The sequence below is a fragment of the Conger conger genome, chromosome 2 (genome assembly GCF_963514075.1).
Source record: "Conger conger chromosome 2, fConCon1.1, whole genome shotgun sequence".
NCBI lineage: Eukaryota > Metazoa > Chordata > Actinopteri > Anguilliformes > Congridae > Conger > Conger conger.
This window is the reverse complement of record NC_083761.1, coordinates 74,063,037-74,075,351: the sequence shown is the minus strand read 5'-3', so window position 1 is coordinate 74,075,351 and position 12,315 is coordinate 74,063,037. Positions and strand designations below refer to the sequence as shown.

The 12,315-nt window shown below is 45.1% G+C and overlaps 1 protein-coding gene across 1 annotated transcript; it reads right to left on the bottom strand.

Annotated features, from left to right (window-relative positions):
• Positions 1 to 860: 860 nt before the first annotated feature.
• Positions 861 to 11,879, bottom strand: baiap2l2b (BAR/IMD domain containing adaptor protein 2 like 2b). The gene is made up of 16 exons (XM_061222983.1): positions 11,826 to 11,879; positions 10,679 to 10,754; positions 10,113 to 10,199; positions 9,280 to 9,341; positions 8,939 to 9,010; positions 8,079 to 8,168; positions 7,827 to 7,958; positions 7,152 to 7,256; positions 5,329 to 5,437; positions 4,262 to 4,469; positions 3,652 to 3,717; positions 3,008 to 3,293; positions 2,491 to 2,604; positions 2,093 to 2,133; positions 1,850 to 1,964; positions 861 to 1,100 (listed from the first exon to the last, which is right to left on the bottom strand). Exons 1-15 carry the CDS (start codon positions 11,877 to 11,879, stop codon positions 1,889 to 1,891), a joined length of 1,578 nt encoding a protein of 525 aa, XP_061078967.1. The 3' UTR covers positions 861 to 1,100; positions 1,850 to 1,888.
• Positions 11,880 to 12,315: the final 436 nt, after the last annotated feature.

Below are 12,315 nucleotides of genomic sequence, written 5' to 3'. Positions count from 1 at the left end.
CAGTTACTTGTGTTTGTGGCATTTACCTTCAACACAAATATATAGTTTATATATACATACTGTACTCACGTATATACAGTCAGCTCCAGAATTATTGGCACCCTTAATGAAAAATTAAGAAGAAAGGCTGTATATAATAAACGACACACATAATAATCTATATGTTGTGTCCAAACATATGGGGAAAATTTTATTTCAATACATTTACTCTCATTACATTATTATTTTTCCCATCCGACTCTTCGCAAAGAGTAGGGGGTTCCCCAATGTCCTCGCTACATTCCCAACCTGGCTCTTTTCAACCTGCCACTAAAATCATCCTGGTTTCGAAATGGTTCTCTCCCTCTCCACCACAGCTAATGTGTGGTGAGCATTCTGGTGCAAAATGGCTGCCGTTGCATCACCCAGGTGGGTGTTGCACATTGGTGGTGGTTGAGGTGAGTTATGATGAGAAAAGTGCTAAAATAAATAAATATTATAAATGTAAGAATCTATCTATCAATCTATATCTATCTGTATGTTGCGTTCAAACATATGGGGAAACTACTTTATTTCAATAAATTTACTCTCATTACAGAATTACCTACACATATTTATCAAGGATGCCAATAATTTGGGACCTGTCCGTATACACTCCAGAAATATGGTTGTGAAACTTGTCATTTTTGCTATATACTTAAGGCATTTGGATTTGAGATCAAAAGATGCAGATGACACAAATGAACGGACTATCAGCTATTATTTAATGGTACTTACATGTGTATATGTTTTACCATTTTGCAGAAACCATTTTAAGTTGAGTCCCCCCATTTTCAAAATGAAGTTAACAGATGACTAACAGGTGTTATCTGTTGCTCTTGTGTTTCCTTTTGCATGGACTGTTCACACATAAAATAACACTGAATGTATAGTCATGGTTTTACTCTGTTTTCATCTGTGGATGAAACACAACACACATAGAGAAGTGCCTTTTCACTAGAGGCAGAGAAAAAAGCAGTTCAGAAAATCAGTAAGTTTGTACAGTTGTAAGTTTGTCCACATCCAAGCGCTTGATGTAGCCAGGTAAGAGCAGGACTGTCCCAGAGATGAAAACACACAACCTGAGAAAGAAAGCAGAGTGTGGTCACTCAAAAGAGGTCCCGTTTCCCAGCGTGAAAGATGTGCTGGCCTGCAAGAAGGCTGGAGCCACTGCAGTAATACGCCTAAAATGAATGACAACATCAAATTGCAGTCATGAAAGCCCTCAAAAGTGATACACAAAAATGACTACGGTAAAAAAGCCAAAATACAAATAAGAATGCCATTTCCAGTGAAACACTGTAATACAGTTTAACATTGTTAGATAGACAGCCTGCTACGGTATGCTTAACATATTGTCACCAGTATGCATATGCTTGCTAGTATTTTATTATTTTGTTACAGTGTGCGCTCATTTAGACAAGGTTGCCTATTTATGTACATTCACAAAAAAGTGCAATTCTTTTTTAAAAAGTGTGGTCTTAAAAAAAACCCTATTGTTCTCATTCATTTTGTTGATGAGATTCAATAAGACAATTTTTTTTTTAAATGAGCCAGTTTCGCTGACACAGATTAAGCCCAGTGCTAGACTAAATTCAATTTAGATTCTTCACATAAAACTGAATTTAATCCAGGACTAAACCTAATCTGTGTCTGTGAAACCAGCCCAATATAATTTTTTGTTGCTCAAGTTATTAAATATGTTCATATGTGAGCCGACAGGACTACACCAGTACAATCATGGTAATCCAGAAAAATGATATGTGTTTGAATATCTAATTCAGCTTCAAGGTTATCCAGACTCTATACCTTTCTAAGAATACGACCTTACTATTTTAACAGCACAGCAATGTTGTGGCTGTGGCCAACGTCAGTGAATCCGAGGGGCTGATCTGTCATTGGTTGTCGTAGGCCGAAGTTTCACTGTCGCAAAAGGATTCGTCCCCCTGTAAAGCAGAGGGGGGCGGAGTTTAAGTTCACTGACTGTTGCATAACATTCATAAATTATAAAAGGCCGGTAATTATATTGAATAACAGAAGGAATGGCTGCACTCTTTAAAGACTGCGTCCGTACCTCGGGAAGAGTTCTGGTCGGCCGTCCAGATGCATCATGGACTGGAAAGGACATAAAAACACAGCATATGAACATTTGCTCAGAAGAGATATGATCACCAGACTTAACTTCATTATCCCTCGCACAGAGAGGGCAGTAAATCCACCACGGTGGTGTCCTCTGGAAGACCCTATGACCGCGTATCTCACTCTGCAGATGGTGCATTTACAGCTGTTTGCTCAAGACCTCTATACCCAAGCAAGGGCACACAGCCCTCTTGGAGGCAACAAAAACTACCCTCCATACATTCCTGCCTCTCCATCTATGGAGAATACCATGCACATGGGTAACGGTCAAATAACACCGATGGGCTCAAAAGAACTTGCGATCTTTTACCCATCATGCACCACCCTGCCCACCTTGCTGTCAGCGGACCCAGGGGTGGGCGTGATTGGACGGAGATCTGCCGATCCCCTCCTCAAGGGCGGAGCCGGGGGCGGGATCTCGCTGTAGCTCTTGCTGTCAGACTGCGGCTGTGAGAACATCGTTTTTATTACATGGAGAAAACACAGAATTTAGATGGAAACTGATTTTTCTATTGTTATATTCAGAAAACAACTGAATTTTCATTATAGAAATAGCTGTTCAGGCCATTCTGCATGGCTTACGACCGGTGGAATTGACACCACAGTGACTGGCCAATTCCGGACAACTTATTTAGACTGTAGCATCGCAGACTCCAAATCAGGTAAAAACCTGCTGTTACATCCGTCGTGAGGGATTGAAGTCAATCTATAAAACAGGATTGTGGTCATAGGTAGGAACTGTTTTCACTCTATGCCCCCTGGCTGGAAATGTACTTCCTGTTTGACACAAATGCTGGGCTTTACCTTTAATAAATATTTTCCCTTTTTACCAACAATGCACTCTGCCCACCTTGCTGTCAGCGGAAGATTCTGTTCGTCTCTCCGGGGTGGGCGTGATTGGACGGAAATCAGTCGATGCCCTGCGTGCGGGCGGGGTCTCGTTGTAGCCATACTGCACATTGGCCACTTTGCCATTGGAGGAAGATTCGGTCCGTCTCTCTGGGGTGGGTGTGATTGGACGCAGGTCAGCCGACCCCCGACGAGAGGCCGGAGCTGGGGGAGGGATCTCGCTGTAGCCTCTGCTGTCCAGCTTGTTTAGCCGCTCCGTGAGTTCGGGCTCCAGGAGGTTGTTTGTGCTGAGGGTGAGAACAGGGGAGCAGGGATTGACATTCTCCCAGAAGCTCGCGGACTCCAGTGGTTACCGGAGGTATTGCAGCTCATTAAGCCTCTGGTGCCAAAACGCAAGTTTCCCCATTGAAGTTACCCTGGCAAATTAATACTATTTTGGACAGTGCTATTTGGACAGAAACAGTCTCCAGGTCTTTTACATCTTGATGTGGCAAACCACTATGAGCTTAAATGTCATTGGTGCAAAGATGAAGAATAACAGAAATCCACTTTATTTTATTTGCAGTAGATTTAATGCAATTCAATACTTTTCCTTAAGGGACACCTGCATGCTGACACTAGTGGCCTTGTGCTATTATGTGTTACCTGGGTACAGTGGATCTAGGGGGGTCCTCTATGGGTCCGACATAAGCAGCAGGGAACCAGCCGTGACTGTGGAGACCAGCACAGAAGAGAAAAGAGAGAGAGAGAGAAAGAAGAGTTATGGAGGAAAAAAGATCCTTTACACGACAACAGTAAAGGCACACAAACACAAGCACACGCACACACACACACACACACACCGGCGCACACAGAGACACACACATGCACACACACGCACACAGACACACACACACACACACACACACACACGCGCACACGCACACACAGACACACACAGACACGCACACACACACACACACACACACGCAGACACACACAGACACACACACACACACACACACACGCACACACACAGACACACACACACACGCACACACATGCACACACACGCACACAGACACACACACACACACACACACACACACACACACACACGCGCACACGCACACACAGACACACACAGACACGCACACACACACACACACACACACGCAGACACACACAGACACACACACACACACACACACACACATCGGTGCACACACACACACAGACACAGACAGACACACACACACACACACACACCGCTCACCGCGAGCTGCCCTCCACGCTGCCGTAGAGCCAGCCGTTGCGCGGCTCCTGCAGCTGCACGCTCAGCACCTCGTCGCGGGAGAAGGGCAGCAGGGTGGGGCTGGAGGTGGCGGGGTGGGACACCAGCGCCCGCATGTGCCTGACCCCACCCAGCCCCAGAGACTCGCCCACAGAGCTAGAGCGCGAACGAGCCGGGAGGGGAGAGGGAGCTGCAGCGAGAGAGAGAGAGAGAGAGAGAGAGAGAGAGAGAGAGAGAGAGAGAGAGAGAGAGAGAGAGAGAGAGAGAGAGCGGGAGAGAGAGGGAGAGAGAGGGAGGGAGAGAGAGAGAGGGAGAGTGGGAGAGAGGGAGAGAGAGGGTGGGGGGAGAGAGAGGGAGAGAGAGAGAGAAGAGAGAGAGAGAGAGAAGAGAGAGAGAGAGAGAGAGAGAGAGGGAGAGTGGGAGAGAGAGAGAGAGAGAGCGGGAGAGAGAGGGAGAGAGAGGGAGGGAGAGAGAGAGGGAGAGGGAGGGAGGGAGAGAGAGGGGGAGAGAGAGATAGAGAGGGAGAGAGAGAGAGAGAGAGCAGGAGAAAGAGAGGGAGAGTGAGAGAGAGAGCAGGAGAGAGAGAGATAGAGGGAGAGAGAGCGGGAGAGAGAAGGAGAGAGAGGGAGAGGGAGGGAGGGAGAGAGAGAGAGAGAGAGAGAGAGAGAGAGAGAGAGAGAGGGAGAGAGAGAGAGACGGGGGATGGAGGAAGAGAGAGAGGGTGGGGGAGAGAGATGGACAGAGAGAGATGGAGGGGGGGAGAAAGAGAGATGAGAGGGGGAACGGAGAGGGAGAGAGAGAGATGGGGAGGAAGAGAGATGGAGAGGGGGGACGGAGAGGAGAGGGACAGAAGATAGAGAGGGAAATTAAGAATATGCAGTGGTTCAGCAGTGGTCGTTTGTCAAATATGCAAGGATTAAGGGTGCATTAAGTTCACTGCTATAAACGTAACAAAATAATTACTCCTGTCATGTACTTTCCGTTCTATTGCAACCGTCTATGTTATAATAATATAGTTAGTATGACAACTTCATAAATAGTCTTCCCACCTCTGGAGGGCACTTTTCCCAGTTGCTGATGCTCTCTGCCAGCCCAGCTGTAGTCTCTGTCCTCCTCCCTCCCTCCTGTCTGCAGGAGGGCGCCCACAGATGCTCGGCGCTGAGGAGAGACCAGACATTCACAGTACAGTCATGTGATGCGGATGCACTCTATGCTCCTTTGCATTGTAAGTCGCTCTGGATAAGACCTCTTTCAAGCGCAGACTGAAGACTCATCTCTTCAGGCTACACCTTTCCCTCCCTAACTCACCACCATGATTAGCCGTATATATGCCATAGACTGTAATGGCACTTATATAGTTGTCTAGATATTGTTGTTTTTTGTATTAGCTATTGTATTGTTGTACTCTGCCAACTGTGGTATGCTAGTTTGGAAGTTGATGTACTCTTCAAGGGTTCCGATTGTATCTGTATGTTTACGCTAGGACTCGGAACTGTACTGTCCTCTCAGGTCCTCTTCGCACCTGTACTTGTGTTTGATCTGCACTTCGTTGTACGTCGCTCTGGATAAGAGCGTCCGCTAAATGCCTTGTAATGAAATGCGATGTAAAAGACGGCCTGCTAAAGGACGGCCATGCAATAAAGCGGAGGGCTCTTTCCAATCGCTTATTGTTCACCTCTTCCTGCTCCCAGCTCCACCCATTGGGAGAGGCAAGAAAAAGAGGAGAGGAAGTGAAGAAGGGGAAATTGTGAAATTAAATAGGTTAATTTTCCTTCTCCTTCAACCGTCGGTTTGAAGCCACGTCAGTTGCAGACGTTGCATATGCGTGGCAGGTGGGGAGAGGTGGATCCACAGGTGGATCATTTATCCGTCACGCATTTCTAAAAAAAATACTTCCACAAAGGACGCGATCAGGTGCCTCCTAACTTCTACTTCTAGCTCCGAAAAAGGAGCATTTACTGGGTTGGAATGTCGGAACACTGTCATGCTAGAAAGATGGCGGACCATGATCGATTTCCAGGTCAGGCAAAGTGAAAAATAAGCGATTGAAAACAGCCCTTAGTGTTTGTCCTATACGCTCCCTGACACTATCTCCAGATGGTAATGCGCTGGAGAGCTACTGGGTCTTCTGGTTTTTGGTTTCAGTTACAGCAGGTGAATCAACTGCTGTAACTGATTAACTAAGTGGAGGATAACAATGAAAACCAGCAGACCACATAACTCTCCAGGACCAGGGTTGGAGACAACTGTTTCATTTCTCCACACAGGCCTCCTTTCTCCCCCTTGCTCCTGCTCTCCCCTCTTCCTGCTCTCCCCCACACTCCTCCTGCTCTCCCCCACACTCCTCCTGCTCTCCCCCACACTGCTCCTGCTCTCCCCCCACACTGCTCCTGCTCTCCCCCCACACTCCTCCTGCTCTCTCCCCCCTCCTTCTGCTCTCCCCCCACACTGCTCCTGCTCTCCCCCCACACTGCTCATGCTCTTCCCCTCCTCCTGCTCTCCCCCCACACTGCTCATGCTCTTCCCCTCCTCCTGCTCTCCCCCCACACTGCTCCTGCTCTCCCCCACACTCCTCCTGCTCTCCCCCCACACTGCTCCTGCTCTCCCCCCACACTGCTCATGCTCTTCCCCTCCTCCTGCTCTCCCCCCACACTGCTCCTGCTCTCCCCCCACACTGCTCCTGCTTTCCCCCACACTCCTCCTGCTCTCCCCCCACACTCCTCCTGCTCTCCCCCCACACTGCTCCTGCTCTCCCCCACACTCCTCCTGCTCTCCCACTCCTCCTGCTCTCCCCCACACTCCTCCTGCTCTCCCCCACACTGCTCCTGCTCTCCCCCACACTGCTCCTGCTCTCCCCCACACTGCTCCTCACCGCAGGGCCCTGCTCGGGCAGGAGCGGGCTGCGGGCTCTGGGGATCTTCGTCTCGCTCACTTTCTCCTTCCACCCGTCCGCCTTCTGCTGCACGGCAGCTCCCGTCTGCGACACAGTAAACCCCGCGCACCGCCGGTGAGGAGACATGGCACATGATCGGTGAATATAGCAGAATAAGGACAGAGATGTTCATTCACTTTGTGACAGGGCAATCTGGTATACTGTGGTATGGTCGGATAGGGACTAAGAGTGTCTTCTGAGCCTTTTAATGAGTTACATCACAGACTGAGTGAGATGTACTATAAAGAGTGCACTGTCAGAAATAAAGGAACAAAACATGCATAAAACGGTATAAATACTTGTTGCTGGGGTGATATGAATAATGAGGTATAATATAGACTGTGTGAGATGTACCATAGAGAGTGTGTGTTGTACCTTATTGATGAGGTATATTATAGACTGAGTGAGATGTACCATAGAGAGTGTGTGTTGTACCTTATTGATGAGGTATATTATAGACTGCGTGAGAGGTACCATAGAGAGTGTGTGTTGTACCTTATCGATGAGGTATATTATAGACTGCGTGAGATGTACCATAGAGAGTGTGTGTTGTACCTTATTGACGAGGTATATTATAGATTGCGTGAGATGTACCATAGAGAGTGTGTGTTGTACCTTATTGATGAGGTATATTATAGACTGCGTGAGGCCACAGTGTTTCTCGGCCAGGAAGCGATACCTCCTCTCCTCCTCTATCATCACCTCACGCTGACTCTGCCGGAGAAACTGCATATACTCACTGCTCTCCTGAAAATACAAAGCGTAAACACACACACACACACACACACACACATAAACCAGTTACCATTGTAAAGAAGCATTTACAGTTCACGTGGTGCCGTGCAGATAATCTCCCCCGTGGCTCACCAGTGTGTCTCTGTAAGCCCCCCTCCTGAGCTGTCTCTCCAGAGCTGCGGCCTGGTTTCTCACCTCCACCTCATACTGCCTCCTGCTGCCCTGGAGGACACATGACAGTGGGAACTTAGACAGAAATGCATGCGCACACACACCTCCACACACCTGCACACACACACACACACACACACACACACACACCTACACACACACACCGCCACACACACCTACACACACCTACACACACACACACACACACACACCTACACACACACACCGTCACACACACACACACACATACACACCTACACACAGGTACACACACCTACATACACACACATACACACCTCCACACACATACACACCCTCACACAAACACACATACACACACACAAACACATACACACACACCAGGGCTGAGGTCCATGATTTCAATATAAATTGATTTAATTCCTGAAGAAAATCCCTAAAGTAAATTATGGAGTATTTTCTAATTATTTCCCCAACTGAAATTGAATTGACCCTAGCACTGACACACATGCATACTCATATAGTGCCCTATTTCACATATCATTACTCTGCATGGCATGTAATCATCCACTTACTTCCTTGGCTCATGTACATTACGTGAACAGCATGTAGCTTATGTGAAAAATGAATGGTCTACTATACTGAACAGTAAACATGGTGATAGTTTACTACTATCACAAAAATACAACTAAGTGAATACATCATAATAACACACCCACACACAAAATCAAGATTTATCATGAAATAAAATCAACCAATACACCCACTGAAGACCTCTCCATCTCTCTGAACTGAATAAGAGAAAGCCTTGCTCTGAAGAGGAGAAATAAAATGGAACTCACTGATATGTAGTCTTCATCCAACATGACGTTATTGTCCATCATCTGCAGCACTTCAGCATGGAACCACTGAAACTGCAGAGAAAAAAAAGGATAAACTTAGCTTTACAACTCAAATGAACAGCTACCTTACAAGAGCTTTATGGCAAGACTGATGACTAAAATGCTGTCCAAGTTAATTTTATAGTCATGCTCAACAACTAATGTACATCTCTTGTGAAAACTACAATGACAAGTACTACTACCACATCAGAAAAATACTAATAATAATAAAAAATAAAAAATACTATTATTGTTGTTACTATTATTAAACGATCAGAATGTAAGAGAATAAATAAACTCACGACTCCGCCCAGTTCAGCAGTAAGTCTTCTTTGACTATCGGAGATCTGAATCAAGACGTCCCCTGACGACAAAAAAAATACAGCCCCATATTCCACATATAATTACACACAGATATTAGGAAGCATTTTTTCACAAAGAGAGTGCATGGAATAGCTTGGAATTGGAAGCAGAACTACTTTCAGGTGAACTACGTGAGCAGCAGGTACACTTCAGCGGCAGGAAAAGGCGAGCATTGCTGGGCTGAATAGCCAGTTCTCACCGTTATGTTACGTTATATTATTCATTTCAGAGGACTTGTCCATACTAGGTTTAAGTAAACACTACTATATGAAGTCGGACAGGAAAATCAACAGCACATTCCCTTGAGAATGTGACAGCTGCTGGGCCCTTAAGTGACACAAAATTCCCTTACAATTTGGCAATCTAGGTTAATGCATGGAACAAGGCTGAAACCGGTCTCAATACATTATTTAGAGACTTCAGCCACCCGATCTCTAGCCTGTCATACCCCGGGCCCTCCCTCACACACAAACACACACACACACACACACACAAACATACACTGTCATGCTACCTCATATGACTGCTCTGAGCAGGTAAACACCAGTGCACCCCAGTTATACATGTGTTCCAATTCCAGACACACTCAAACAGACACACATATGAATATATGTGCTCACATGCGCACACTCACACACGCACACACATCCACGCATTCACAAACACACACACATACACAAAAACACATACACAAGCACAAACACACACATAAATGCATACACAAACACGAACACAAACGCACAAGCGTGGTACTGAAGGACACACTACTCACCCAATGGGCCAGAAGACATGGTGTACAGAGCCTGCTCACCAATCTTAGCCAGCGCACAGAAGTAGGCCTCGCCTGTCACAGCCAAGGCTGAAACACACACAAAAGCATTGGCTTCAAACTTTTTATTTCAGCGAAAACCCTCTATTCAAATTCAACCCACACCTGCCCCAGCTGATCATTCAGGGTTTCACATGTGGCTCCGAATTAAATTAGCAACTGGCTAAAGAGGGGAACAAGGACTTCCCATCTAACCCAAGTATTTAGACAGGGCCGAAGAGCTACAGTGTCATTACTTGCTGATCGGACCAAGGCCTTCACACATTTTAATTTGTGCCTGAGGGAAACCACACTTGGCTTTAAAAAAAACAAAAACAGCAGACTGTTGTCACGTTACAGCAAGCCGTGGACGGCACATAAACAAGCCGTGTAATGTTTATACAAAGCACCACTGACATGAAAGATTAATGTCTACTCATTACTAGTTAAGACTTGCTTTAACTCAGTGCCTTTATGGAGTTAGCACACTCACCTGAGTACACCACACTCAACACACAAACTCCTCTCACCTTGGAAAGCCTGGACGTAACTGTTTCCCAGAGACACTAGCTTCTCCAGGCCAGGGTTGAACTGTTCCATCAGGTTCTGTGTGTGTGAAGCATGAGCACATGATCTTACTGATCAATTACAGTCACTTTAAACACGACCTCTCTCTATCAGAGTAACAAATTACATTACCTAAAACCAAAAAATTATTTGCCATCTCTATATTTTAACATACCAATTACAATTGCTCTTGCCTTTTATGTATTGTTATTCATTTTCATCTATCCACTCAGGTATTGACAAAGAAAAATGAACAAATACCCAACATTTCTTTCTAAAATGATACTGGATGTTTGACTGAGCTTCATATGGTGAAACCCCCAGTGGCATCAAACCACAGAGAGATTAACACCTCCACACTAAGATACGTCACTTAACATGAGAGGGAAGAAGGATATTTTAAGTGTTGCTCTGGGAAATCACGGACCACAGTGGTACAGCGCTATAAAAAGCTAATTTCTTCTAGATCAAAGTGTGCAACAGTTGTGGAAAGTATGGATGAGAGGATTATATCACAACGCAAATAAAATTGCATTCATTTTCCATCGTTACAGTCAGAATGAGTGAATGCCTTTTAATGATATATTTTGATATTGTTTTTCACCTGTGTGAAAGAGTATTCAGGAAACATCTGACAGAAACAGGCTGCTATCAACCATCTTAGTTTAGTATTACCTACTGTGAAGTGAACATAATACTCTACAGCAAAGCTCTCAGTTACTTAATAATAAAGTAGTGATGCTATTTATAGCTATCTAAGAATAGACAGTTCCACATTTTTTTAAATGGTGTACAGAATATATATAGAAATGTGTTATTCTGTTTTGCATTGAAATGTTATGTTTTCAATATCTCGATCCTGAATCTTGACCAATTATGATACGTCAACCTATACGAATATCGGCCTTGGCTAAGGACCACAGAACTGTTCTTATATAGTGCTACGTAAGGTATTCGAGATCAAAATATCACAATATTACACTTTTCAGGTAATTCAGTTAAACTAAATAAAGTCAATACGAAGAAAGTATTGTAAACTGCATATGTAACCAGTATATTAAAAAACATTCTTTATTCTCAAATCAAATAAAACAAAATATACAGACTCACCGAGTACATTTTTAATGTGGATCTATGCAGTTGATCACTATTGGGTCCCGACATTGTGACGTCCAGCGGTCAGGTAAACACTTCTAAAACCAAGATGACAAAATGGGCTACGTTCATTAAAATGTTAATAAATAGACTATAGCTACGATAAAAGTATACTATGTTACAAACTATTGTGAGACGGTCACATATTTGAAAACAGCAGGCTACCTGAATAGCCTACCCGAAAATTGTAATTACCTGATGCTGATAGTGAAAGTCGCGGTCGCAATTATTCTTGCGCTTTACCCGGTCTTATTGTTTGCCTGCTACTGATAACTGTTGTCTGCGCACAACTGTCCAATAATAAGGCTTTTCAGCAACCTGTTATCGGAGAGAGGGTTTTAAAAAGAGTGAATGCTATCGATAGGCTACTGACCGATGCCGTGAATTATTTAGCGACGGCATGAAAGCTGAAGAAGGAAAACTGCTCAACCAGGACCGTAGCCAC

What these genes read in the sequence shown, in the direction of transcription:
- baiap2l2b (XM_061222983.1), bottom strand. Translation starts at nt 11,879, where the DNA reads ATGTCGGGACCCAATAGTGATCAACTGCATAGATCCACATTAAAAATG. An exon ending in TTACGTCCAGGCTTTCCAAG is followed by an intron (nt 10,200 to 10,678) that starts GTGAGAGGAGTT and finishes TGTGTGTTTCAG; the next exon opens with CCTTGGCTGTGACAGGCGAG. An exon ending in CCTAGATCCACTGTACCCAG is followed by an intron (nt 3,294 to 3,651) that starts GTAACACATAAT and finishes TCTCACCCTCAG; the next exon opens with CACAAACAACCTCCTGGAGC.